General features: G+C 51.5%; 1 protein-coding gene across 1 annotated transcript; it reads left to right on the top strand.

Annotated features, from left to right (window-relative positions):
- The first annotated feature begins 30 nt into the window (after window positions 1-30).
- LOC140406157 (uncharacterized) lies at window positions 31-27,618 on the top strand. Its single transcript, XM_072494297.1, has 2 exons — window positions 31-293; window positions 21,497-27,618. The coding sequence occupies exon 2, from the start codon at window positions 21,854-21,856 to the stop codon at window positions 22,946-22,948; it is 1,095 nt and encodes a 364-aa protein (XP_072350398.1). The 5' UTR covers window positions 31-293; window positions 21,497-21,853; the 3' UTR covers window positions 22,949-27,618.
- The last annotated feature ends 379 nt before the right edge of the window (window positions 27,619-27,997 follow it).

Below are 27,997 nucleotides of genomic sequence, written 5' to 3'. Positions count from 1 at the left end.
CTGACAGTTCCGGCCTTCGGGGATCGCCCCTTCCCTGATCCGGGACCGCGCATGTCTCAGGGAGAGGGACTGTTGCGCATGCGTAGGGGAGCTCACTTCCGCTGACCTTACCTCTCAGGTGTTGACCAATGGGAAGAGTTGGACGACCGGAAAGACTCTGCCCCTCCGCCAATCAAAGCTCCCCCATTGTCTCGATGCGAAAGCTGCACATGGCGGTTTCTGCCGAGCAAAGCTGTTGTTCCCCCAACCCTGAATAAGTTTGAGCTTCACACAGACTCCTGTCTCCAACATCTGTGAGTAAAACACTTTCTTTCTTCCCCCTTTCCATTTCTTTTCTCATTCTTTTTAAAAAAATATATATTTTATTCAAATTTTTTGGCCAAACATAACAATAGTTTTTTCCTTTTTAACAACAATAAAGCAATATAAATAACAGTGGCCAGTTTTTAACAAATAAATAAATAATATATAAACAAACAACTAAATGGCAACTGCCTTATCAAAAATAATTATTCTCCAAAAATACAATCCAACAGTCCAATATACATTATCATAGAATTTACAGTGCAGAAGGAGGCCATTCAGCCCATCGAGTCTGCACCGGCTCTTGGAAAGAGCACCCTACCCAAGGTCAACACCGGCACCCTATCCCCATAACCCAGTAACCCCACCCAACGCTAAGGACAATTTTGGACACTAAGTGCAATTTATCATGGCCAATCCACCTAACCTGCACATCTTTGGACTGTGGGAGGAAACCGGAGCACCCGGAGGAAACCCACGCACACACGGGGAGGATGTGCAGACTCCGCACAGACAGTGACCCAAGCTGGAATCGAACCTGGGACCCTGGAGCTGTGAAGCAATTGTGCTATCCATATACAGAGACATCCCTGAGAACCCGCCCGGGTCCTCCTCCCCCCCCCCCCCTTCTCTCCCCCCTTCTCTCCCCCCCCCCCCCCTTCTCTCCCCCCCCCCCCCTTCTCTCCCCCCCCCCCCTTCTCTCCCCCCCCCCCTTCTCTCCCCCCCCCCCTTCTCTCCCCCCCCCCCCCCCTTCTCTCCCCCCCCCCCCCCTTCTCTCCCCCCCCCCCCCTTCTCTCCCCCCCCCCCCCTTCTCTCCCCCCCCCCCCCTTCTCTCCCCCCCCCCCCCTTCTCTCCCCCCCCCCCCCTTCTCTCCCCCCCCCCCCCTTCTCTCCCCCCCCCCCCTTCTCTCCCCCCCCCCCCTTCTCTCCCCCCCCCCCCTTCTCTCCCCCCCCCCCCTTCTCTCCCCCCCCCCCCCCCCCTTCACCCCCCCCCTTCTCCCCACCCCCCTTCTCCCCACCCCCCTTCTCCCCACCCCCCTTCTCCCCACCCCCCTTCTCCCCACCCCCCTTCTCCCCACCCCCCTTCTCCCCACCCCCCTTCTCCCCACCCCCCTTCTCCCCACCCCCCTTCTCCCCACCCCCCTTCTCCCCACCCCCCTTCTCCCCACCCCCCTTCTCCCCACCCCCCTTCTCCCCACCCCCCTTCTCCCCACCCCCCTTCTCTCCCCACCCCCCTTCTCTCCCCCCCCCTTCTCTCCCCCCCCCCTTCTCTCCCCCCCCCCCTTCACTCCCCCCCCCCCCTTCACTCCCCCCCCCCCCCTTCACTCCCCCCCCCCCCTTCACTCCCCCCCCCCCTTCACTCCCCCCCCTTCACTCCCCCCCCCCTTCACTCCCCCCCCCCCCCTTCACTCCCCCCCCCCCTTCACTCCCCCCCCCCCCCCTTCACTCCCCCCCCCCCCCTTCACTCCCCCCCCCCCCTTCACTCCCCCCCCCCCCCTTCACTCTCCCCCCCCCCTTCACTCTCCCCCCCCCCTTCACTCTCCCCCCCCCCCTTCACTCTCCCCCCCCCCTTCACTCTCCCCCCCCCCTTCACTCTCCCCCCCCCCTTCACTCTCCCCCCCCCCTTCACTCTCCCCCCCCCCTTCTCTCCCCCCCCCCCCTTTTCTCCCCCCCCCCCTTTTCTCCCCCCCCCCCTTTTCTCCCCCCCCCCCTTTTCTCCCCCCCCCCTTTTCTCCCCCCCCCCCTTTTCTCCCCCCCCCCCTTTTCTCCCCCCCCCCTTTTCTCCCCCCCCCCCTTTTCCTCCCCCCCCCCTTTTCTCCCCCCCCCCTTTTCTCCCCCCCCCCCTTTTCTCCCCCCCCCCCCTTTTCTCCCCCCCCCCCTTTTCTCCCCCCCCCCCTTTTCTCCCCTTTTCTCCCCCCCCCCTTTTCTCCCCCCCCCCCTTTTCTCCCCCCCCCCTTTTCTCCCCCCCCCCCCTTTTCTCCCCCCCCCCCCCTTTTCTCCCCCCCCCCCTTTTCTCCCCCCCCCCTTTTCTCCCCCCCCCTTTTCTCCCCCCCCCTTTTCTCCCCCCCCCCTTCTCCCCCTTCTCCCCCCCCCTTCTCCCCCCCCCTTCTCCCCCCCCCTTCTCCCCCCCCCCTTCTCCCCCCCCCCTTCTCCCCCCCCCCCCCCTTCTCCCCCCCCCCCCCTTCTCCCCCCCCCCCCCCTTCTCCCCCCCCCCCCTTCTCCCCCCCCCCCCTTCTCCCCCCCCCCCCTTCTCCCCCCCCCCCCTTCTCCCCCCCCCCTTCTCCCCCCCCCCCTTCTCCCCCCCCCCCCTTCTCCCCCCCCCCCCTTCTCCCCCCCCCCCCTTCTCCCCCCCCCCTTCTCCCCCCCCCCCTTCTCCCCCCCCCCTTCTCCCCCCCCCCCTTCTCCCCCCCCCCCTTCTCCCCCCCCCCCTTCTCCCCCCCCCCCCTTCTCCCCCCCCCCCCTTCTCCCCCCCCCCCCCTTCTCCCCCCCCCCCTTCTCCCCCCCCCCCCTTCTCCCCCCCCCCCCCTTCTCCCCCCCCCCCTTCTCCCCCCCCCCCTTCTCCCCCCCCCCTTCTCCCCCCCCCCCTTCTCCCCCCCCCCCTTCTCCCCCCCCCCCTTCTCCCCCCCCTTCTCCCCCCCCCCCTCTCCCCCCCCCTTCTCCCCCCCCCCCCTCCCCCCCCTTCTCCCCCCCCCCCCTCTCCCCCCCCCCCCCTCTCTTCTCCCCCCCCCCTTCTCTTCTCCCCCCCCCCCTTCTCTCCCCCCCCCCTTCTCCCCCCCCCCCCCTTCTCCCCCCCCTTCTCCCCCCCCCCTTCTCCCCCCCCCTTCTTCTCCCCCTCCCCCCCCCCTTTCTCCCCCCCCCCTTTCTCCCCCCCCTTCCCCCCTTCTCCCCCCTTCTCTCCCCCCTTCTCTCCCCCTTCTCCCCCCCCCCCTGCTCCCCCCCCACCTCCCCCTGCTGCCCCCTGGGTAGCTGCTGTTGCCTTCCCATTCCCTCTGTCGTTCTGTGAGGTAGTCTATAAACGGTTGCCACCGCCTGGTGAACCCTTGAGCTGAACCCCTTAATGCGAACTTTATCCGTTCTAGTTTTATAAACCCTACCATGTCATTTATCCAGGTCTCCACGCCCGGGGGTTTGGCTTCCTTCCACATAAGCAATATCCTTCGCCGAGCTACTAGGGACGCAAAGGCCAAAACATCAGCCTCTTTCGCCTCCTGCACTCCCGGCTCTTCTGCAACCCCGAATATAGCCAACCCCCAGCCTGGCTCGACCCGGACCCCCACCACCTTCGAAAGCACCTTCGCCACCCCCACCCAGAACTCCTGTAGTGCCGGACATGACCAGAACATGTGGGTGTGGTTCGCTGGGCTTCTCGAGCATCTCCCACACCTATCCTCTACCCCGAAAAATTTACTGAGCCTTGCTCCGGTCATATGCGCCCTGTGTAAAACCTTGAATTGTATCAGGCTTAACCTGGCACACGAGGACGATGAGTTTACCCTACGTTGGGCATCAGCCCACAGCCCCTCCTCAATCTCTTCCCCCAGCTCTTCCCATTTCCCTTTCAGCTCATCTACCATGATCTCCCCCTCGTCCCTCATTTCCCTATATATGTCCGACACCTTACCATCCCCCACCCATGTCTCTGAGATCACTCTATCCTGCACCTCCTGCGTCGGGAGCTGCGGGAATTCCCTCACCTGTTGCCTCGCAAAAGCCCTCAGTTGCATGTACCGAAATACATTCCCTTGGGGCAACCCATATTTTTCCGTCAGCGCTCCCAGACTCGCAAACGTCCCATCTATGAACAGATCTCAGTTGCACTACCCCAGCTCTTTGCCATGCTCCAAATCCCCCATCCATTCTCCCCGGGACAAACCTATGGTTATTTCTTATCGGGGACCGCACCAAGGCTCCCGTCCTTCCCCTATGCCGTCTCCACTGCCCCCAAATTTTTAATGTTGCCACCACCACTGGGCTTGTGGTGTATTTCTTCGGGGAGAACCGCAACGGTCACCATTGCTTGTAGGCTGGTCCCCTTGCAGGACGCCATCTCCAATCTCTTCCACGCCGCTCCCTCCCCTTCTCCCATCCACTTACACACCATTGAGATATTGGCGGCCCAGTAATAATCACTTAGGCTCGGTAGTGCCAGCCCCCCCCCCTATCCCTCTACGCTGCAAGAACCCCCTCCTCACTCTCGGGGTCTGCCCGGCCCACACAAAACTCATAACACCTTTCTCAATTCTCTTGAAAAAAGCCTTCGTGACCATCACCGGGAGGCACTGAAACACAAAGAGGAATCTCGGGAGGACGACCATTTTAACCGCCTGCACCCTACCTGCCAGTGAAAGGGACACCATGTCCCATCTCTTGAAATCCTCCTCCATCTGTTCCACCAATCATGTTAAATTAAGCCGGTGTAAGGTTCCCCAATTCCTGGCTATCTGAATCCCTAAGTACCGGAAATCTCTTGTGACCTTCCTCAGCGGTAAATCATCTATTCCCCTGCTCTGCTCCCCCGGATGCACCACAAACAACTCACTTTTCCCCATGTTCAATTTGTACCCCGAAAAATCCCCAAACTCCCCAAGTATCTGAGTGCTGAATTTGGTGCATTTGAGTGCGATAGTGAGAGTTTGGTGACCGAGGGAGTGCTGAATTTGGTGCATTTGAGTGCGATAGTGAGAGTTTGGTGACCGAGGGAGTGCTGAATTTGGTGCATTTGAGTGCGATAGTGAGAGTTTGGTGACCGAGGGAGTTAGGTGAGGAGGGAGTAAGGCGCTCCTTTCATTTTGTTTCCGACATTTCCGCAAAGAGTGCGAAGAGAGCCAGGAGTTTACAGAAAGTGTAGCTGACTGGGAGCAGGGTCGGAGGGCGGAGATCTAGTTAGTCCACAGGGCAGCTATATTCTGTCAGGTAAGAGGGGATGGAGGCTAGGCCAGTTACATGCTCCTCCTGTAGGATGTGGGTGGTGAGGGATACCACCGGTGTCCCCACTGACTATACCTGCGGGAAGTGCACCCAACTTCAGCTCCTCAAAGACCGTGTCAGGGAACTGGAGCTGAAGCTGGATGAACTTCGGATCATCCGGGAGGCAGAGGGGGTGATTGAGAAGAGTTACAAGGAGGTAACCACACCCAAGGTACAGGACAAGAATAGCTGGGTTACAGTCAGGGGGAAAATAACAAACAGGCAGAAAGTGCAGGGATCCCTCGTGGCCGTTCCCCTTCAAAACAAGTATACCGTTTTGGATGCTGTTGGGGGGGATGACCTACCGGGGGAAGGCCCTAGCGGCCAGGGCTCTGGCACTGAGTCTGGCTCTGGGGCTCAGAAGGGAAGGGGGGAGAATAGAAAAGCAATAGTTGTAGGAGATTCAATGGTTAGGGGAATAGATAGGAGATTCTGTGGTCGCGAGCGAGACTCCCGGAAGGTATGTTGCCTCCCGGGTGCCAGGGCCAGGGATGTCTCGGATCGTGTCTCCAGGATCCTTAAGGGGGAGGGGGAGCAGCCAGAAGTCGTGGTGCACATTGGTACCAACGACATAGGTAGGAAAAGGGGTGTGGAGGTAATAAACAAGTTTAGGGAGTTAGGCTGGAAGTTAAAAGCCAGGACAGACAGAGTTGTCATCTCTGGTTTGTTGCCAGTGCCACGTGATAGCGAGGCTAGGAATAGGGAGAGAGTGCAGTTGAACACGTGGCTGCAGGAATGGTGTAGGAGGGAGGGCTTCAGGTATTTGGATAATTGGAGCGCATTCTGGGGAAGGTGGGACCTGTACAAGCAGGACGGGTTGCATCTGAACCAGAGGGGCACCAATATCCTGGGAGGGAGGTTTTCTAGTACTCTTCGGGAGGGTTTAAACTAATTTGGCAGGGGAATGGGAACCGGATTTGTAGTCCAGCAACTAAGGTAGCCGATATTCAGGGCGCCAAAGCGTGTAATGAGGCAGTGGGGAAGGGAACACTGACAAAGGAGAGTACTTGCAGGCACGGAGAGGGGTTGAAGTGTGTATACTTCAACGCAAGAAGCATCAGGAATAAGGTGGGTGAACTTAAGGCATGGATCGGTACTTGGGACTACGATGTGGTGGCCATCACGGAAACTTGGATAGAAGAGGGGCAGAAATGGTTGTTGGAGGTCCCTGGTTATAGATGTTTCAATAAGATTAGGGAGGGTGGTAAAAGAGATGGGGGGGTGGCATTATTAATTAGAGATAGTATAACAGCTGCAGAAAGGCAGTTCGAGGAGTATCAGCCTACTGAGGTAGTATGGGTTGAAGTCAGAAATAGGAAAGGAGCAGTCACCTTGTTAGGAGTTTTCTATAGGCCCCCCAATAGTAGCAGAGATGTGGAGGAACAGATTGGGAAACAGATTTTGGAAAGGTGCAGAAGTCATCGGGTAGTAGTCATGGGCAACTTTAACTTCCCAAATATTGAGTGGAAACACTTTAGATCAAATAGTTTGGATGGGGTGGTGTTTGTGCAGTGTGTCCAGGAAGCTTTTCTAACGCAGTATGTAGATTGTCTGACCAGAGGAGGGGCAATATTGGATTTAGTACTGGGTAATGAGCCAGGGCAAGTGATAGATTTGTTAGTGGGGGAGCATTTTGGAGATAGTGACCACAATTCTGTGACTTTCACTTTAGTAATGGAGAGGGATAGGTACGTGCAACAGGGCAAGGTTTACAATTGGGGGAAGGGTAAATACGATGTTGTCAGACAAGAATTGAAGTGCATAAGTTGGGAACATAGGCTGGCAGGGAAGGACACAAGTGAAATGTGGAACTTGTTCAAGGAACAGGTGCTACGTGTCCTTGATATGTATGTCCCTGTCAGGCAGGGAAGAGATGGTCGAGTGAGGGAACCATGGTTGACAAGAGAGGTTGAATGTCTTGTTAAGAGGAAAAAGGTGACTTATGTAAGGCTGAGGAAACAAGGTTCAGACAGGGCATTGGAGGGATACAAGATAGCCAGGAGGGAACTGAAGAAAGGGATTAGGAGAGCTAAGAGAGGGCATGAACAATCTTTGGCGGGTAGGATCAAGGAAAACCCCAAGGCCTTTTACACATATGTGAGAAATATGAGAATGACTAGAGCGAGGGTAGGTCCGATCAAGGACAGTAGCGGGAGATTGTGTATTGAGTCTGAAGAGATAGGAGAGGTCTTGAACGAGTACTTTTCTTCTGTATTTACAAATGAGAGGGGCGATATTGTTGGAGAGGACAGTGTGAAACAGATTGGTAAGCTCGAGGAAATACTTGTTAGGAAGGAAGATGTGTTGGGCATTTTGAAAAACTTGAGGATAGACAAGTCCCCCGGGCCTGACGGGATATATCCAAGGATTCTATGGGAAGCAAGAGATGAAATTGCAGAGCCGTTGGCAATGATCTTTTCGTCCTCACTGTCAACAGGGGTGGTACCAGGGGATTGGAGAGTGGCGAATGTCGTGCCCCTGTTCAAAAAAGGGACTAGGGATAACCCTGGGAATTACAGGCCAGTTTGTCTTACTTCGGTGGTAGGCAAAGTAATGGAAAGGGTACTGAAGGATAGGATTTCTGAGCATCTGGAAAGACACTGCTTGATTAGGGATAGTCAGCACGGATTTGTGAGGGGTAGGTCTTGCCTTACAAATCTTATTGAATTCTTTGAGGAGGTGACCAAGCATGTGGATGAAGGTAAAGCAGTGGATGTAGTGTACATGGATTTTAGTAAGGCATTTGATAAAGTTCCCCATGGTAGGCTTATGCAGAAAGTAAGGAGGCATGGGATAGTGGGAAATTTGGCCAGTTGGATAACGAACTGGCTAACCGATAGAAGTCAGAGAGTGGTGGTGGATGGCAAATATTCAGCCTGGATCCCAGTTACCAGTGGCGTACCGCAGGGATCAGTTCTGGGTCCTCTGCTGTTTGTGATTTTCATTAATGACTTGGATGAGGGAGTTGAAGGGTGGGTCAGTAAATTTGCAGACGATACGAAGATTGGTGGAGTTGTGGATACTAAGGAGGGCTGTTGTCGGCTGCAAAGAGACATAGATAGGATGCAGAGCTGGGCTGAGAAGTGGCAGATGGAGTTTAACCCTGAAAAGTGTGAGGTTGTCCATTTTGGAAGGACAAATATGAATGCGGAATACAGGGTTAACGGTAGAGTTCTTGGCAATGTGCAGGAGCAGAGAGATCTTGGGGTCTATGTTCATACATCTTTGAAAGTTGCCACTCAAGTGGATAGAGCTGTGAAGAAGGCCTATGGTGTGCTCGCGTTCATTAACAGAGGGATTGAATTTAAGAGCCGTGAGGTGATGATGCAGCTGTACAAAACTTTGGTAAGGCCACATTTGGAGTACTGTGTACAGTTCTGGTCGCCTCATTTTAGGAAGGATGTGGAAGCTTTGGAAAAGGTGCAAAGAAGATTTACCAGGATGTTGCCTGGAATGGAGAGTAGGTCTTACGAGGAAAGGTTGAGGGTGCTAGGCCTTTTCTCATTAGAACGGAGAAGGATGAGGGGCGACTTGATAGAGGTTTATAAGATGATCAGGGGAATAGATAGAGTAGACAGTCAGAGACTTTTTCCCCGGGTGGAACAAACCATTACAAGGGGACATAAATTTAAGGTGAAAGGTGGAAGATATAGGAGGGATATCAGAGGTAGGTTCTTTACCCAGAGAGTAGTGGGGGCATGGAATGCACTGCCTGTGGAAGTAGTTGAGTCGGAAACATTAGGGACCTTCAAGCAGCTATTGGATAGGTACATGGATTACGGTTAAATGATATAGTGTAGATTTATTTGTTCTAAAGGGCAGCACGGTAGCATTGTGGATAGCACAATTGCTTCACAGCTCCAGGGTCCCAGGTTCGATTCCGGCTTGGGTCACTGACTGTGCGGAGTCTGCACGTCCTCCCCGTGTCTGCGTGGGTTTCCTCCGGGTGCTCCGGTTTCGTCCCACAATCCAAAGATGTGCGGGTTAGGTGAATTGGCCAATGATAAATTGCCCTTAATGTCCAAATTGCCCTTGGTGTTGGGTGAAGGTGTTGAGTTTGGGTAGGGTGCTCTTTCCAAGAGCCGGTGCAGACTCAAAGGGCCGAATGGCGGCCTCCTGCACTGTAAATTCAATGATAATCTATGATTAATCTAGGACAAAGGTTCGGCACACCTTCGTGGGCCGAAGGGCCTGTTCTGTGCTGTATTTTCTATGTTCTATGTTCTATCTGCATTATCTCTGGCATCCCCTCCACTGGGTCCGCAACATACAGCAATAAATCATCTGCATACAAAGATACCCGGTGTTCTTCTCCCCTAAGCACTCCCCTCCACTTCCTGGAGCCCCTCAGTGCTATGGCCAGGGGCTCAATCGCCAATGCAAACAGTAACGGAGACATGGGACACCCCTGCCTCGTCCCTCTATGAAGACGGAAGTAATCAGACCTCTGTCTATTCGTGACCACACTCGCCACCGGGGCCCTATACAGCAGCTGTACCCATCCGATATACCCTTCTCCAAAACCAAATCTCCTCAGCACCTCCCACAGATAATCCCACTCCACTCTGTCGAATGCTTTCTCGGCATCCATCGCCACCACTATCTCCGCCTCCGCCTCCCCCTCTGGCGGGGGCATCATCATTACCCCTAGCAACCTCCGTATGTTCGTGTTCAGCTGTCTCCCCTTCACGAACCCGGTTTGGTCCTCATGGACCACCCCCGGGACACAGTCCTCTATCCTCGTCGCCATCACCTTGGCCAGAACCTCAGCATCTACATTTAAAAGGGAAATGGGCCTGTAAGACCTGCATTGCAGCGGGTCTTTTTCCTTCTTTAAAAGGAGCGATATCGTTGCCTCCGACATAGTCGGGGGCAGCTGCCCCCTTTCCCCAGCCTCATTAAAGGTTCTCGTCAAAAGCTGGGCCAGCAAGTCCATATACTTCCTATAAAATTCCACCGGGAATCCGTCTGGTCCTGGGGCCTTCCCCGCCTGCATGCTCCCAATCCCTTTCACTACCTCCTCCATCTCAATCTGTGCTCCCAGTTCAGCCCTCTCCTGCTCCTCCACCTTAGGGAATTCCAGCTGATCCAAGAAACACAGCATTCTCTCCTTCCCTTCTGGGGGCTGAGCCTTATATAACCTTTCATAGAATGCCTTGAACACCCCGTTCACTCTCTCCGCTCCCCATTCCGTCTCTCCCTCCTCATCTCTCACCCCCCCTATCTCCCTCGCTGCTCCCCTCTTCCTCAGTTGGTGGGCCAGTAACCGACTCGCCTTCTCTCCATATTTATACTGTACACTCTGTGCCCTCCTCCATTGTGCCTCTGCATTGCCCGTGGTCAACAGGTCAAATTCTTTTTTTTTTTTTTAAATATTTTATTGAAAATTTTTGGTCAACCAACACAGTACATTGTGCATCCTTTACACAACATTGTAACAATACAGATAATAATGACCTTTTTAAATTTAAACAAAAACAACAACAAATAAATAAATATTAAATAACAAAAAATAAAAACTAGCCCGAATTGGCAACTGCCTTGTCTCAGGCCACCCCCCCCCCCGCCCATCCCACCCCCCCCCCCCCCCCCCCCCCCCCCAAGTCCTGGGCCGCTGCTGCTGCCTTCTTTGTTCTCCCCTATCTATCTTTCCGCAAGATATTCGACGAACGGTTGCCACCGCCTAGTAAACCCTTGAGCCGACCCCCTTAGGACGAACTTAATCCGCTCTAACTTTATGAACCCCGCCATATCATTTATCCAGGTCTCCATCCCCGGGGGCTTGGCTTCTTTCCACATTAGCAATATTCTGCGCCGGGCTACTAGGGACGCAAAGGCCAAAACATCGGCCTCTTTCGCCTCCTGCACTCCCGGCTCTTGTGCAACCCCAAATATAGCCAACCCCCAGCTTGGTTCGACCCGGACTCCTACTACTTTCGAAAGCACCTTTGTCACCCCCATCCAAAACCCCTGTAGTGCCGGGCATGACCAAAACATATGGGTATGATTCGCTGGGCTTCTCGAGCACCTCGCACACCTATCCTCCACCCCAAAAAATTTACTGAGCCGTGTTCCAGTCATATGTGCCCTGTGTAATACCTTAAACTGAATCAGGCTTAGCCTGGCGCACGAGGACGACGAGTTTACCCTGTTTAGGGCATCTGCCCACATCCCCTCCTCAATCTCCTCCCCTAGCTCTTCTTCCCATTTCCCTTTTAGTTCGTCCATCATAGTCTCCCCTTCGTCTCTCATTTCCCTATATATATCCGACACCTTACCGTCCCCCACCCATTTCTTTGAGATGACTCTGTCCTGCACCTCTTGTGTCGGGAGCTGCGGGAATTCCCTCACCTGTTGCCTCGCAAAAGCCCTCAATTGCATGTACCTGAATGCATTCCCTTGGGGCAACCCATATTTCTCGGTCAGCGCTCCCAGACTCGCAAACTTCCCATCCACAAATAGATCTTTCAATTGCGTTATACCTGCTCTTTGCCACATTCCATATCCCCCATCCATTCCCCCCGGGGCAAACCTATGGTTGTTTCTTATCGGGGACCCCCCCAGTGCTCCGGTCTTTCCCCTATGTCGTCTCCACTGTCCCCAAATCTTCAATGTAGCTACCACCACCGGACTCGTGGTATAGTTCCTTGGTGAGAACGGCAATGGGGCTGTCACCATAGCCTGCAGGCTGGTTGGTCCCCCTACAGGACGCCCTCTCTAATCTCTTCCACGCCGCTCCTTCCTCCTCTCCCATCCACTTACTCACCATTGAAATATTAGCGGCCCAATAATACTCACTTAGGCTCGGTAGTGCCAGCCCCCCCCCTATCCCTACTACGCTGTAAGAATCCCTTCCTCACTCTCGGAGTCTTCCCGGCCCAAACAAAACCCATGATACTCTTTTCTATCCTTTTGAAAAAAGCCTTCGTGATCACCACCGGGAGACACTGAAACACAAAGAGGAATCTCGGGAGGACCACCATCTTAACCGCCTGCACCCTCCCTGCCATTGACAATGCTACCATATCCCATCTCTTGAAATCTTCCTCCATCTGTTCCACCAACCGCGTCAAATTTAGCCTGTGCAATGTGCCCCAATTCTTAGCTATCTGGATCCCCAGGTAACGAAAGTCTCTTGTTACCTTCCTCAACGGTAGGTCTTCTATTTCTCTACTCTGCTCCCCTGGATGCACCACAAACAGCTCACTCTTCCCCATGTTCAATTTATACCCTGAAAAATCCCCAAACTCCCCAAGTATCCGCATTATTTCTGGCATCCCCTCCGCTGGATCCGCCACATATAGTAGCAGATCATCCGCATATAAAGATACCCGGTGTTCTTCTCCTCCCCTAAGTATTCCCCTCCATCCCTTGGAACCTCTCAGCGCTATCGCCAGGGGCTCAATCGCCAGTGCAAACAGTAATGGGGACAGAGGACATCCCTGCCTTGTCCCTCTATGGAGCCGAAAATATGCCGATCCCCGTCCATTCGTGACCACACTCGCCACTGGGGCCCTATACAACAGCTGCACCCATCTAACATACCCCTCTCCGAACCCAAATCTCCTCAACACCTCCCACAGATAATCCCACTCCACTCTATCAAATGCTTTCTCGGCATCCATCGCCACTACTATCTCCGTTTCACCCTCTGGTGGGGCCATCATCATTACCCCTAACAACCTCCGTATGTTCGTGTTCAGCTGTCTCCCCTTCACAAACCCAGTTTGGTCCTCATGAACCACCCCCGGGACACATTCCTCTATTCTCATTGCCATTACCTTGGCCAAGACCTTGGCATCTACATTGAGGAGGGAGATTGGTCTGTAGGACCCGCATTGTAGCGGATCCTTTTCCTTCTTTAAAAGAAGCGATATCGTTGCTTCTGACATAGTCGGGGGCAGTTGTCCCCTTTCCTTTGCCTCGTTAAAGGTCCTCGTCAGTAGCGGGGCGAGCAAGTCCAAATATTTTCTGTAAAATTCAACTGGGAATCCGTCCGGTCCCGGGGCCTTTCCCGTCTGCATGTTCCTAATTCCTTTCACCACTTCTTCTACCGTGATCTGTGCTCCCAATCCCATCCTTTCCTGCTCTTCCACCTTGGGAATTTCCAGCCGATCCAAAAACTCCATCATTCTCTCCCTCCCATCCGGGGGTTGAGCTTCATACAATTTTTTATAAAATGTCTTAAACACTTCATTCACTCTCTCCGCTCCCCGCTCCGTCTCTCCATCTTCGTCTCTCACCCCCCCTATTTCCCTCGCTACTCCCCTTTTCCTCAATTGGTGTGCCAGCAATCTGCTCGCCTTCTCTCCATATTCATACTGTACACCCTGCGCCTTCCTCCATTGTGCCTCTGCAGTGCCTGTGGTCAGCAAGTCAAATTCCACATGCAGCCTTTGCCTTTCCCTATACAGTCCCTCCTCCGGTGCTTCCGCATACTGTCTGTCCACCCTCAAAAGTTCTTGCAACAACCGCTCCCGTTCCTTACTCTCCTGCTTCCCTTTATGTGTCCTTATTGATATCAGCTCCCCCCTAACCACCGCCTTCAACGCCTCCCAGACCACTCCCACCTGAACCTCCCCATTGTCATTGAGTTCCAAGTACTTTTCAATGCATCCCCTCACCCTTAAGCACACACCCTCATCTGCCATTAGTCCCATGTCCATTCTCCAGGGTGGACGCCCTCTTGTTTCCTCCCCTATCTCCAAGTCTACCCAGTGTGGGGCATGATCCGAAATGGCTATAGCCGTATATTCCGTTCCCCTCACCCTCGGGATCAATGCCCTACCCAACACAAAAAAGTCTATGCGTGAATAGACTTTATGGACATAGGAGAAAAACGAGAACTCCTTACTCCTAGGTCTACTGAATCTCCACGGGTCCACCCCTCCCATCTGCTCCATAAAATCCTTAAGCACCTTGGCTGCTGCCGGCCTCCTACCAGTCCTGGACTTCGACCTATCCAGCCTTGGTTCCAACACCGTGTTAAAGTCTCCCCCCATTATCAGCTTTCCGGTCTCTAGGTCTGGGATGCGTCCTAACATTCGCCTCATAAAATTGGCATCGTCCCAATTCGGGGCATACACGTTTACCAACACCACCATCTCTCCCTGTAATTTGCCACTCACCATCACGTATCTGCCCCCGTTATCCGCCACTATAGTCTTTGCCTCGAACATTACCCGCTTCCCCACTAATATAGCCACCCCCCTGTTTTTCGCATCCAGCCCCGAATGGAACACCTGCCCTACCCATCCTTTGCGCAACCAAACCTGATCTATCAGTTTCAGGTGCGTTTCCTGTAACATGACCACATCTGCTTTAAGTTTCTTAAGGTGTGCGAGTACTCGTGCCCTCTTTATCGGCCCGTTAAGCCCCCTCACGTTCCACGTGATCAGCCGAGTTGGGGGGCTTCCCACCCCCCCCCCTTGCCGGTTAGCCATCATCTTTTTCCAGCTTCTCGCCCAGTTCCCACGCAGCTGTATTTCTCCCAGACGGTGCCCCCCCCGCCCATCCTTTCCCGTACCCACTCCCCCCTTTCCCCAGCAGCAGCAACCCAGTAATTCCCCCCCCCCCCCCCCCCCCCCCCCCCCCCCCCCCCCCCCCGCCAGACCCCCCGCTAGCGTAATTACTCCCCCCATGTTGCTCCCAGAAGTCAGCAAACTCTGGCTGACCTCGGCTTCCCCCCGTGATCACGGCTCGCCCCGTGCGGCGCCCCCTCCTTCCTGCTTCTCTATTCCCGCCATAATTATCATAGCGCGGGAACCAAGCCCGCGCCTCTCCCTCGGCCCCGCCTCCCATGGCCAACGCCCCATCTCCTCTCCCTCCCCACCTCCCCCCATCACCACCTGTGGGAGAAAGAAAAGTTACCATACCGCAGGATTAATCATACAATCCCTCTTCGCCCCGCCCCCCCCACTCGTCCCACCACTTTGTCCAAACGTTCATTTTCGTAGTCCAATCATTCCAATTTTTCTTCTACAATAAAAGTCCACGCTTCATCCGCCGTCTCAAAGTAGTGGTGCCTCCCTTGATATGTGACCCACAGTCTTGCCGGTTGCAGCATTCCAAATTTTATCTTTTTTTTGTGAAGTACCGCTTTGGCCCGATTAAAGCTCGCCCTCCTTCTCGCCACCTCCGCACTCCAATCTTGATAGACGCGGATCACCGCGTTCTCCCATTTACTACACCGAGTTTTCTTCGCCCATCTAAGGACCATTTCTCTATCCTTAAAACGGAGAAATCTCACCACTATGGCTCTGGGAGCTTCTCCTGCTCTCGATCCTCGCACCATAACTCGGTATGCTCCCTCCACCTCCAACGGACCCGTCGGGGCCTCCACTCCCATTAACGAGTGCAGCATCGTGCTCACATATGCCCCGACGTCCGCCCCCTCCACACCTTCAGGAAGGCCAAGAATCCTCAAGTTGTTCCTCCTTGCGTTATTTTCCAGTGCCTCCAACCTCTCCACAGATCGTTTCTGGTGTGCCTCCTGTATCTCCGACTTCACCACCAGGCCCTGTATATCGTTTTCATTCTCTGCTGCTTTCGCCTTCACGACCCGAAGCTCCTGCTCCTGGGTCTTTTGTTCCTCTTTCAGCCCTTCAATCGCCTGTAATATCGGGGCCAACAACTCTTTCTTCATTTCCTTTTTTATCTCCTCCACGCAGCGTTTCAAAAACTCTTGTTGTTCAGGGCCCCATATGAAACTGCCACCTTCCGACGCCATCTTGGTTTCTGCTTGCCTTCCTTGCCGTTGTTCCAAAGGATCCGCTGCAATCCGGCCACTTTCCTCTCCTTTTTCCATCCGTGTCCAGGGGGAACACCCTTCTGGTTTACCGCACGGTGTTTTCAGCCGTTAAAATTGCCGTTGGGGCTCCTATCAAGAGCCCAAAAGTCCGTTTCACAGGGAGCTGCCGAAACGTGCGACTCAGCTGGTCATCGCCGCACCCGGAAGTCTCAACAGGTCAAATTCTACGTGTAGCCTTTGTCTTTCCCTGTGTAGTCCTTCCTCCGGTGCCTCCGCATATTGCCTGTCCACCCTCAAAAGTTCTTTCAGCAACCGCTCCCTTTCCTTACCCTCCTGCTTTCCTTTATGTGCCCTGATGGATATCAGTTCTCCTCTAACCACTGCCTTCAATGCTTCCCAGACCACTCCCACCTGAACCTCCCCATTGTCATTAAGCTCCAAGTACCTTTCAATACACCCCCTCACCCTTAAACATACCCCCTCATCCGCCAATAATCCCATATCCATTCTCCAGAGTGGGTGCTGTTCTTTTTCCTCTCCTACCTCCAGGTCCACCCAATGTGGAGCGTGGTCCGAAATAGCTATGGCCGTATATTCCGTCCCTGTCACCTTCGGAATCAGTGCCCTTCCCAAAACAAAAAAGTCTATCCGTGAGTATACTTTGTGGACATAGGAGAAAAACGAGAACTCCTTACTCCTAGGCCTACTAAATCTCCAGGGGTCTACTCCTCCCATCTGCTCCATGAATTCCTTGAGCACCCTAGCCGCTGCCGGCCTCCTCCACCCGGTCCTGGACCTCGATCTGTCCAGCCCTGGGTCCAGCACCGTATTAAAGTCTCCCCCCATTACCAACTTTCCCGCCTCCAGGTCCGGGATACGTCCCAACATACGCCTCATGAAATTTGCATCATCCCAGTTCGGGGCATATACGTTCACCAGAACCACCGCCTCCCCTTGCAATCTGCCACTCACCATCACGTATCAACCCCCACTATCCGCCACTATGGTCTTTGCCTCAAACAGTACCCGTTTCCCCACTAAAATAGCCACCCCCGTGTTCTTCGCATCTAAACCCGAATGGAACACCTGCCCCACCCATCCTTTACGTAGTCTGACCTGGTCTGTCAGTTTCAGATGCGTCTCCTGCAACATAACCACATCTGCCTTTAATTTCTTTAGGTGTGCGAGTACCCGTGCCCTTTTAATCGGCCCATTCAGCCCTCTCACGTTCCTTGTCGACTAGCCATCCCCTTTTTTAACCCAGCTCCTCACCCGGTTCCCAGGTACCCGTATATCCCCCCGACGGCGCCCTCCCGCCTCGACCACCCCACCCCATACCAGCTCCCCCTTCTCCTTAGCAGCAGCAACCCAGTTAACCCCCCCCCCTCCGCTAGATCCCTTTCTAGCGTAGTTGCACCCCTCATGTTGCTCCCAGAAGTCAGCGAACTCTGGCTGACCTCGGCTTCCCCCCTTATCCTCGGCCCCCACTGTGCGAGGCCCCCTCCTTCCTGCTTCCCTGTTCGTGCCATAATTACCATAGCGCGGGAACAAAGCCCGCGTTTCCCACTTGGCCCCGTCCCTAATGGCCGGCGCCCACAGTTCCTCATCCCCCCCCCCCCCCCCCCCCCCACAACGTGGGGAAGAGAGAAAAGTTACAGGGTCGCAAGATTAACAACTTGAAAAATCATCCCCTCCCCCTTTTCCCCCCCCCTCACCCCACATAATCACCGCACCACTTTGTCCCAAACGTTCTTTTTCTCGCCCGCCTATTCCAGCTTCTCGTCCACAATAAATGTCCACGCCTCTTCTGCCGCCTCAAAGTAGTGGTGCTTCCCTTGGTGTGTGACCCACAGTCTTGCCGGCTGCAACATTCCGAATTTGACCTTTTTGTGAAGCACCGCCTTAGCCCGATTAAAACTTGCCCCCCTCCTCGCCACCTCCGCACTCCAATCCTGGTATACGCGGATCACCGCGTTCTCCCACCTACAGCTCCGAGTTTTCTTCGCCCATCTGAGGACCATCTCTCTGTCATTATAGCGGAGAAACCTCACCACTATAGCTCGCGGTATTTCTCCAGCCCTCGGTCTTCGCGCCATAACTCGATAAGCTCCCTCCACCTCCAAAGAGCCCGTCGGGGCCTCCGATCCCATTAGCGAGTGAAGCATCGTGCTCACATATGCCCCGACGTCCGCCCCTTCTGCGCCTTCGGGAAGACCCAGAACCCTTAAGTTCTTCCTCCTCGAATTATTCTCCAGCACCTCCAGCCTTTCCACACACCTTTTGTGCTGTGCCTCGTGCGTCTCTGTCTTCACCACCAGGCCCTGTATTTCGTCTTCATTTTCAGCAGCCTTTGCCTTCACGACCCGAAGCTCCTGCTCCTGGGTCTTTTGCTCCTCCTTTAGCCCTTCAATCGCCTGTAATATCGGGGCCAGCAGCTCCTTCTTCATCTCCTTTTTCAGTTCTTCCACACAGCGCCGCAGGAACTCTTGTTGGTCTGGGCCCCATACCAAACGGCCACCTTCCGACGCCATCTTGCTTTGAGCTTGCCTTCCTTGCCGCTGCTCTAGAGGATCCTCCGCAATCCGGCCGCTTTCCTCTCCCTTTTCCATACGTGTCCGGGGGGATTCCCTCCTGGATTATCGCACCGTGTTTTTGGCCGTTTAAATTGCCTTTGGGGCTCCTATTAAGAGCCCAAAAGTCCGTTCCACCGGGAGCTGCCGAAACGTGCGACCTAGCTGGTCATCGCCGCACCCGGAAGTCCCTTCTTTTCTCATTCTGACCTTCAATTGGTGACTTGCAGCAACTGAAGGGAAAGGAAGTGAATCCAGGGAGGGTGCAGACTCTGCAAAGCTTGGCCCAGGTCTCTCTCTCTCAAAGACATTGACATCCTTTGCCCCCTCAGCTTGACACATTTATTTGTCTGGCTAAAAGAATGGTCTCTTTCCCAATGTTCACAATTAAAGGGCTGGTTTCTCCAGGAGATGGCTGACATTTAAGGGGTCAGTAAACAGGCTAAATCCAACTCAGCCAATTACTTCCCTGTCGGAATACTCTCCATCATCAGCAAAGTAATGGAAGGAGTCATCAAAGGTCCTATTAAGTGGCACTTATTCTGCGATAACCTGCTCCTGGACGCTCAGTTTGGGTTCCGCCAGGGCCACTCAGCTCCTGACCTCATTACAGCCTTGGTTCAAACTTGGACGAAAGAGCTGAATGCCAGAAATGAGGTGAGAGTGACTCCTCTTGACATCAAGGCAGCATTTGACCGAGTATGGCATCAAGGAGCCCCAGCTAAACTGGAGTCAATGGGAATCGGGGGATAACTCTCCACTGGTTGGAGTCATACCTGGCACAAAGGAAGATGGTTGTGGTGATTGGAGGTCAATCATCTCAGCTCCAGGACATCACTGCAGGAGTTCCTCAGGGCAGTATCAGAGGCCCAACCATCTTCAGCTGCTTCATCAATGATCTCCCTTCCATCATAAGGTGAGAAATGGTGATGTTTGCGGATCCGCAGACATGTTCAGCACCATTCTCAACTCCTCAGATAATGAAGCAGTCCATGTCCAAATTCAGTAAGACCTGGACAATATCCAGACTCGGGCTGATAAATGGCAAGTTACATTCGCGCTACACAAGTGCCAGGCAATGATCATCTCTGACGAGAGGATCTAACCACCACCCCTTGACATTCAGTGACATTCCCATCGGTGAATCCCCCACAACCAACATCCTGGGGGTTACCATTGATCAGAAACTGAACTGGACTAGCTATATTAATACTGTAGCTACCAGGGCAGATCAAGGGCTGGGAATCCTATGACGAGTAACACGCTTCCTGATGCCCCAAAGCCTGTCCACCAGACATCTACAAGCACAAGTCAGGAGTGTAATGGAAAACACTCCACTTTGCTGGATCAGTGCAGCTCCAACAACACACAAGACGCTCGCCTCTATCCAGACAAAGCAGCCTGATTGATTGCATCGCCTTCCACAAACATTCAAACCTTCCACCACCGACAAACAGTAGCAGCCGTGTATACCATTTACAAGATACACTGCAGTAACTCCGAAAGGTTCCTCAGACAGCACCTTCCAAACCCACAACCACTGCCATCTAGAAGGACAAGAGCAGCAGAAACCTGGGAAGCCCACCACCTGGAGGTTCTCCTCCAAGTTACTCACCACCTTGACTTGGAAATATATTGCCATTCCTTCACTGTCCCTGGGGCAACATCCTGGAATTCCCTCCCTAACAGCACAGGGGATGTAGGGCAGCATGGTGGAGCAGTGGTTAGCGCTGCTGCCTCACGGCTCCGAGGTTCCATCCCGGCTCTGGGTCACTGTCCGTGTGGAGTTTGCACATTCTCCCCGTGTTTGCTTGCGTTCGTTCCCACAACCCAAAGATGTGCAGGGTAGCTGGATTGGTGACGCTAAATTGCCCCATAATTGTAAAAAATGAATTAGGAACTCTAAATTTATAAAAAACAAATGAAAAAAAAAAACAGCACAGGGGATGTACCTACACCTCAAGGACTGCAGAAGTTCAAGAAGGCAACTCACCACTACTTCGGAAGGGCAACTGGGGATGGGCAATAAATGCTGGCCTGACCAGCATTGTCCACATCCCCTAAATTAATTTTTAAAAATGTAATATCGGACAGAAATATGTCTAGTGTTATATGGTACGTATTATATATATTATTGATGGTTCTGTGATAACATACATGTATTATTATTTCTAGTTTTGTAATATAGTACTGTACCTACATTATATATTTCCAGTCATACAGTCATTGCAGCACTGACAGAATCCATTTGGGAACTCAAGTCAATGCTGACTCTCTGTACAGCAATCCAGTCAGTCCCATTCCCCCTCGATATCCCTGTTCACCTGCAAGTTTATTTTCTTCAAGTAACTATCCTATTTTATTTTAAATGATTGATCATCTCGACTTCCACAACCCTTGTGGGCAGTGAGTTCCCTGTCATGACCACTCCATGACTAAATAAAATTCTTCCTCAGAATTTCCCTATCTCAAATCAGTAAATGTACTTATATGGAGATTCTCTACTCTTGTGCAGGTTTTAGTGAGTTTAGATTTGTTGATCAGCACCTTCAGGAAAATTGGGAGGGAAAGTAAGTGAATACAGTCTGTTTATTACACACATTTTTCATCCAGTAATATAGATATATATCTGTCTGGCAGCCTGCATGAAGATTTTCAGGTCTGTGTCCAGGACAGGAAACAGTGAGCTTGGATCTGTCAAACAGCCTGAATCAGCACCTTCAGGAGAATTGGGAGGGTGAATATTAGATACAGCAGAGTGAGAATGGAGGGAGAGTGTGTGGGATTGAGATTTAAAGCATTCCAGGGAAAGAGAGAGGAAAGAATGTTCGATAGAAACTAGAATTGTCAGTTCTGAATTTCTATCCTGTACTGACAATGATTACTATTGTAAAATCTGTTTGCAGGCAGTTCGAACGAGAGGAGTTTGAGGCCGATATCTCATACTAAATATCAGGTCAAGAACTGACTGAGTCACTCAATTCTTGGGATCATCGGCCTGAGAATCTAGAAGGAGAAATGTTTGTCTATTCTGTCTGCTTCAAGAGATTTTAAACAACAGTGTGTCTGGAAAAGCACTGAGACACACACACACACCCGTGTGAGACTGTTACAGAGCACTGACTGTGGAAAGTGCTTCAACCAGTGACACAGCCTGAAAACATACTACACCATTCACAGCAGGGAGAGACTGTGCAGGTGCTCTGTGTGGACAAGGTTTCAACTGATCGTCAAGCGTGGTGAGACGTAAGATCACCCGGATCATGGAGAAACCATGGAAATGTGAGGATTGTGGGAAGGGATTTAGAGCCCCACACGAGCTGGCAACGCATCAACGCAGTCACACTGGCAAGAGGCCTTTCACCTGCTTTCAGTGTGAAAAGGGATTCGCTCAGATTGGCAAGCTGCAGAGACACGAACGAGTTCACACTGGAGAGAGGCCTTTCACCTGCTCTGTGTGTGAAAAGGGATTCACTCAAATTGGCAACCTGCAGAGACACGAACGAGTTCACACTGGAGAGAGACCTTTCACCTGCTCTCAGTGTTTAAAGGGATTCACTGACATTGGCAGCCTGCAGAACCACCAGCGAGTTCACACTGGAGAGAGGCCTTTCACCTGCTCTCAGTGTGAAAAGGGATTCACTGAAATCGGCAGCCTGCGGAAACACGAACGAATTCACACTGGCGAGAGACCGTTCACCTGCTCTCAGTGTGAAAAGGGGTTCACTGAAATCGGCAACCTGCGGAGACACAAACGAGTTCACACCGGGGAGAGGCCGTTCACCTGCTCTGACTGTGGGAAGGGATACACTCAGTTACACCACCTGCAGAGACACCAGCGAGTTCACACTGGAGAGAGGCCTTTCACCTGCATTCAGTGTGAAAAGGGATTCACTGACATTGGCAGCCTGCGGAAACACGAACGAGTTCACACTGGGGATTATCCATTCAACTGCGCTGTGTGTGATAAGGGATTCACTAACATTGGTGACCTGAGGAAACACGAACGAGTTCACACCGGGGAGAGGCCATTCATCTGCACTGTGTGTGATAAGGGATTTGCTCGATTATCCACCCTGCTGAACCACAATGTCACTCACACCAAGAGCAAGCCCTTTAAATGCCCTGACTGCAGGAGGGGTTTCAAAAGCTCACAGCGACTGATGTCCCACCAGCGCATCCACACTGAGGAGAGACCGTTCAGCTGCTCTCACTGCACAAAGAGATTTCAAACAACGTCCACATTGCGGAGACACCAGCGAGTTCACACTGAAAGGAAGCCAATCCCCTACACTCACTGTGGGGAGGGATTCACTCAGTCGTCCAACATGCTGAGACACCAAAGGGTTCACAAGTGATGATGGGTTAGATTCTGCTGTTAATTACATCCAGGACTGAAACTGGAGTGGGTGGAGGGGTTTGTCTCCTCGTCAACTCCTGGTGCTCGGATGTGGCGACCCTGGCGAACTACTGCTCCCCGGATCTGGGATACCTGACTGTGAAGTGCCGCTGATACTACCTTCCACGGAGTTCACCTCTGCCATCAACACGGCGGTCTACATCCCATCCCAGGTGGAAGTGAAGAAGGCGCTTGATGAATTGTAACCGCTATAAATAACAATGAAGCAGAATACCCGGAGGCCTTGTTCATCGTGGCCGGGGACTTTAACCAGGCCAACCTCGAGTGTACTGCCAAAATTCCACCAACATATCGCCTGTCCCGACAGGGGCCCCAACATCCTTGACCACTGCTACACAAACATCAAGGGCGCCTGATGATCTATCCCGCCTGCACTTCGGAAGATCGGATCACAAGACGGCGCTCCTTCTCCCGGCATACAAGCAGAAACTTAAGCGGGAGAATCCGGTTAAGAAGGTTGTGCAAATGCTGGTCCGAGGCAACTGAAGAGCTCCTACACGACTGGTCCATATTTAAGAACTCAGCAGCCAACCTAAATGAGTATGCCAGCACCATCACAGAGTTCATCAGCAAGTGTGTAGAAGATTGTGTGTCAAAGAAGGTAGTATGTACGTTACCCAGCCAGAAACCATGGTTTAATCGGGAGATTCACTCTTGACTGAAGGCCACGTCTGAGGCACTCAAGTCAGGCAACCCTGACCGAGACAAAAAAATCTAGGTACGACCTCATCAAAGCCAACAGGGATGCCAAGAGACAACAGAAGAGTTGTCCAGACTAAGCTAGAATCATGGACTCTCATCGATTGTGGCAAGGCTTAAACTACATAATGCGCTAAAAAGCAAAGCCGAGTAGAATCTTTAGCAACAGCGCACCCCTTCCTGACATACTCAATGCATTCTATGCTTATTTCGAGCAGGAAACCAACAAACCTTTGTCATCTGCCCCAGCAGCCTTGGGCACACCCATGCCCACCGTCACAGCGTACAAAGTCAGATTGGCCTTCTTGAAAGTGAACTCTCGGAAAGCGACGGGTCCTGACGGGAGTCCCTGCCATGCACCCAGATCCTGCGCGAGCCAACTGGCAGGTGTGTTCGCGGACATCCTCAACCTCTCCCTACTCCGTTCTGAGATTCCCACCTGCTTCAAGAAGACCACCATCATACCGGTGCCAAAGAAGAACCAGGCAATGTGCCTCAGTGAATACCATCCAGTGGCCTTGACATTGATCATTATGAAATGCTTAGACCACAGCTGGAGTAATGTGTGCAGTTTTACTCCCCTTACCTTAGGAAAGGTATTGCCACAGAGGAACAGCAACAAAGTTTCATCAGACTTGTTCTGGATTTGGCAGGACTGTCCCAGGAAGAGAGATTGGGGAAACTAGGCCTCTTTTCTCTAGAGTTTCAAGGAATGAGAGGGGATTTCATTGAAACTTACAAAATCCATAAAGGAATAGACCGGGTGGGTGCAGGTGAGATATTTCCCCGAGTTGGAGAGTCTGGAACCAGGGGACACAATTTCAAACTAAGGGAGAAACCACTTAGGACGGGTCTCTGAGGAGACATTTCTTTACTCAGGGGGTTGTGAATCTTTGGAATTCTCTACCCCAGAGGGCTGTGGGAGCTCAGTCACTGAGTGTGTTTAAAGCAGAGACTGACAGATTTCTGTTTCTTTGTTTAATAAATTATTTTTTTCTAATTAAGGGGCAGTGGAGCGTGGCCAATTCACCAATGCTGCACAACAAGTTCGGTTGTGGATCTGAGACCCACAAGGCACTAGGAGAATGTGCAAACTCCACATAGACAGTGACCCGGGGCCAGGATCGAACTCAGGTTCTTGGTGCCGTGAGGCAACAGTGCTAACCAGTGGGCAACCGTGCCACCCAACTGACAGATTTCTAAATATCAATAACACAAATGGATATGGAGATAGTGTGGGGAAAAAGACATTGAATCATAGAATCATAGAATTTACAGTGCAGAAGGAGGCCATTCGGCCCATTGAGTCTGCACCGGCCCTTGGAAACAGCACCCAACCTAAGTCCACAACACCACCCTATCCCAGTAACCCCACCCAACCTTTTTGGACACTGAGGGCATTTTAGCATGGCCAATTCACCTAACCTGCACATCTTTGGACTGTGGGAGGAAACCGGAGCACCCGGAGGAAACCCACGCAGACACAGGGAGAAAGTGCAAACTCCGCACAGACAGTGACCCAAGCCGGGAATCGAACCTGGGACCCTGGAGCTGTGAAGCAACTGTGCTAACTACTGTGCTACCGTGAAGTGGATGATCAGCCATGATCGTATTGAATGGTGGTGCAGGCTCGATGGGCTGAATGGCCAACTCCTGCTCCGATGGTATAAAGATAGGTAGGAAAGTAAACTGTGAAGAGGACATAAGGAGACAACAATGGATAGAGGTAGGTTACGTGAGTGGGAAAAGATCTGCCAAATGGAGAATAATGTGAGAAAATTAGAAATTGTCCATGTTGCCAGAAGAATAAAAAAGTTTCTGATCTGAATAGTGAGAGATTGTAGAGCTCTGAGACTCAGAGGGATCTGGGTGTCCAAGAGCATGAATCACAAAAAGGGAATTGAATACAAAAGTAGTGATGTTATGCTTCAGTTATACAAGACATTGATGAGTCCACATCTGGAGCACTGTGTACAGTATTGCTCTCATTTAAGGAATGATGTAAATGTGTTGGAAGCAGTCCAGAGAATGTTTACTGGACTCGTACCTGGAATTGGAGGCTGGTCTTATGAGGAATAATTGGACAGGCTGGGCTTGTGTCCGATGGAGTTTAGATGACATGATTGAACCGTATAAGATCCTGAGGGGCCTTGACAGGGTGGATGTGGAAAGGATGTTTCCTCTTGTGGGAGAATCTAGAAATTGGAGTCACTTTAAAAGTAATACTTGCCCATTTAAGGCAGAGGGGAACTTTTTTCTGTCAGAGTTGGAAGTCTTTGGAACTCTCTTCCTCAAAGGGCAGTGGAAGCAGAGTCTTTGAATATTTTGAAGATGGAGATGAATAGATTCTTTCTAAGCAAACTTATTGGGGGGGGGGAGTTGAGGTTGCAATCAGATCAGCCGGGAACTTATTGAATGGTGGAGCAGGCTCGAGGGGCTGAGTGGCCTACCCCTGCTCCTAATTTGTATGTTATCACATCCTTTATAATAGATTGTAGCATTTTCCCTCCCACTGATGTCAGGCTAATGGGTCTGTGGTTCCCCGTTTTCTCTCTCTCCTTAAATAGTGGGGTTACATTTACCACCTTCCAATCTGCAGGAACCATTCCAGAATCTATAGAATTGTGAAAGATGATCACCAATGTGTCCACTATCTCTCCAGCCGCCTCTTTCAACACTCTGGGATGTAGAGCAGCAGCTTTTGGGGATTTATTAACTTTCAACCACATTAATTTCATCAGAGCTACTTTTTCACTAATACTAATCTCTTTCAGTTCCTCGTGCTCACTGGTCCCTTGGTTCTCTGTTTTTGGGACGATTTCTGTATCCTCCTCCATGAAGACAGACACACATTGTTTAGTTTCTTTGTCATTTCCTTATTCCCCATTATAAACTCTCCTGTCTCTGCCTGGAATGGACCCACATTGGTCTTTGCGAATCTTTTCCTTTTCACATTTTGCAGGAACTTTTCCAGTCGTTTTTTTATGTTTCTAGCCAGTTTGCTCTCATATTCTATTTTCTCTTTATGAGTTTCTTGATCCTCCTTTGCTGAATTCTAGAACAAGTTTCCAATCCTCGGGCTTACACTTATTTTGGCAGCTATATGAGTGATAAGATCTTTTATTTTATCTTCAAAAATGAGCCCAAGATCTGGTTGATCGGAGGTGTCCAAAAATACAACTTTATTGCTAATTATCCACCTTGATTCTCTTACATAGAAATAAATCAAAATTCAGATCAAATAATACATCAAAACATAATAAAGAGAGTTAAACAAAAACATAAGAAAATATTAGGAAATGAATAGATGGTTCAGAATTTCTTAAAGCATGAATACAGAATAAACTTTAGTCATGAAACTTTAGTCTTAAATAAATTCTTATCAATGATCTAACCCCTTATTGGTTTCAAATTCTCAGCTGAGGGTTCCTGATTTATTCAAAAAACTCTCTGTCACTTGGAGCATGATTTGTTATCCAGGCATTGGTCATTACTTAAGATTCATTAATGTCTATCAAATTAATTAAATGTCTATATGCTCCCGCCACGTGTGCCAATCCTCTGAAGATAAGGTGTTCTGCATTAACCTTGCTTGTTGCTGAGGTTTTGCTACATTTTGTGAATGTTTCTGTTGCTAAGGCTGCAATACTTTTTCATTACTACATGTATTTGTAGAACAATGGTTTATTCATTTCGAGGGCTTTTATGCAACTTTTCTTGAAACCGTGTTAGATTCTGACACACATTAAGTTGCTGTACAGCAATTCTCATATTTTTATCTGAAACAATGACTTTGCCTTGTGGATATTCCATTTTCTGTCTGTATGTATACTGAATTTAAGAATTATACTGCATTGATTCTTCAAGGTACCAATAAATCAGTGAAGCAATAAATCTGTAATCTATCAATGAGCCTCTTCCTTTGACCTGATGGAATCTTTAATTTTTCTTGTTAGTCACGGTTGCGTCACTTTTCCAGTTGGATTTTGTTTCTTAAAGGAATCTATATTTTATGTAAATATGTGATAATTCCTTAAATGCGACTGCCTGTGTATCATTACACATTTTATTGTAAGTTCCCAATCAACTTGGCCCTCATAGCTTGACCGTTTCCTTCTGAGACAGAACCATGTAACCACCAAAGCCTATCTTCATCTGAACTGCATGCTTTGGGGTTCCAAACAGAAACTGGAACTATCTGTCATCTACCTTCCAAACACCCTTTCACTCTGTGATCCTGGTGAAATTTGAAGCCAAGTATTTGCCACAAGGCTCAAGAGCATCAGCC

The sequence above is a fragment of the Scyliorhinus torazame genome, unplaced genomic scaffold, assembly GCF_047496885.1.
Source record: "Scyliorhinus torazame isolate Kashiwa2021f unplaced genomic scaffold, sScyTor2.1 scaffold_328, whole genome shotgun sequence".
Lineage (NCBI taxonomy): Eukaryota > Metazoa > Chordata > Chondrichthyes > Carcharhiniformes > Scyliorhinidae > Scyliorhinus > Scyliorhinus torazame.
Note: the sequence above shows the minus strand (reverse complement) of the source record. Positions and strands in the feature narration are given on the sequence as shown.

Coding starts and splice junctions, on each gene's coding strand:
- LOC140406157 (XM_072494297.1), top strand. CDS start 21,854: ATGGAGAAACCATGGAAATGTGAGGATTGTGGGAAGGGATTTAGAGCC.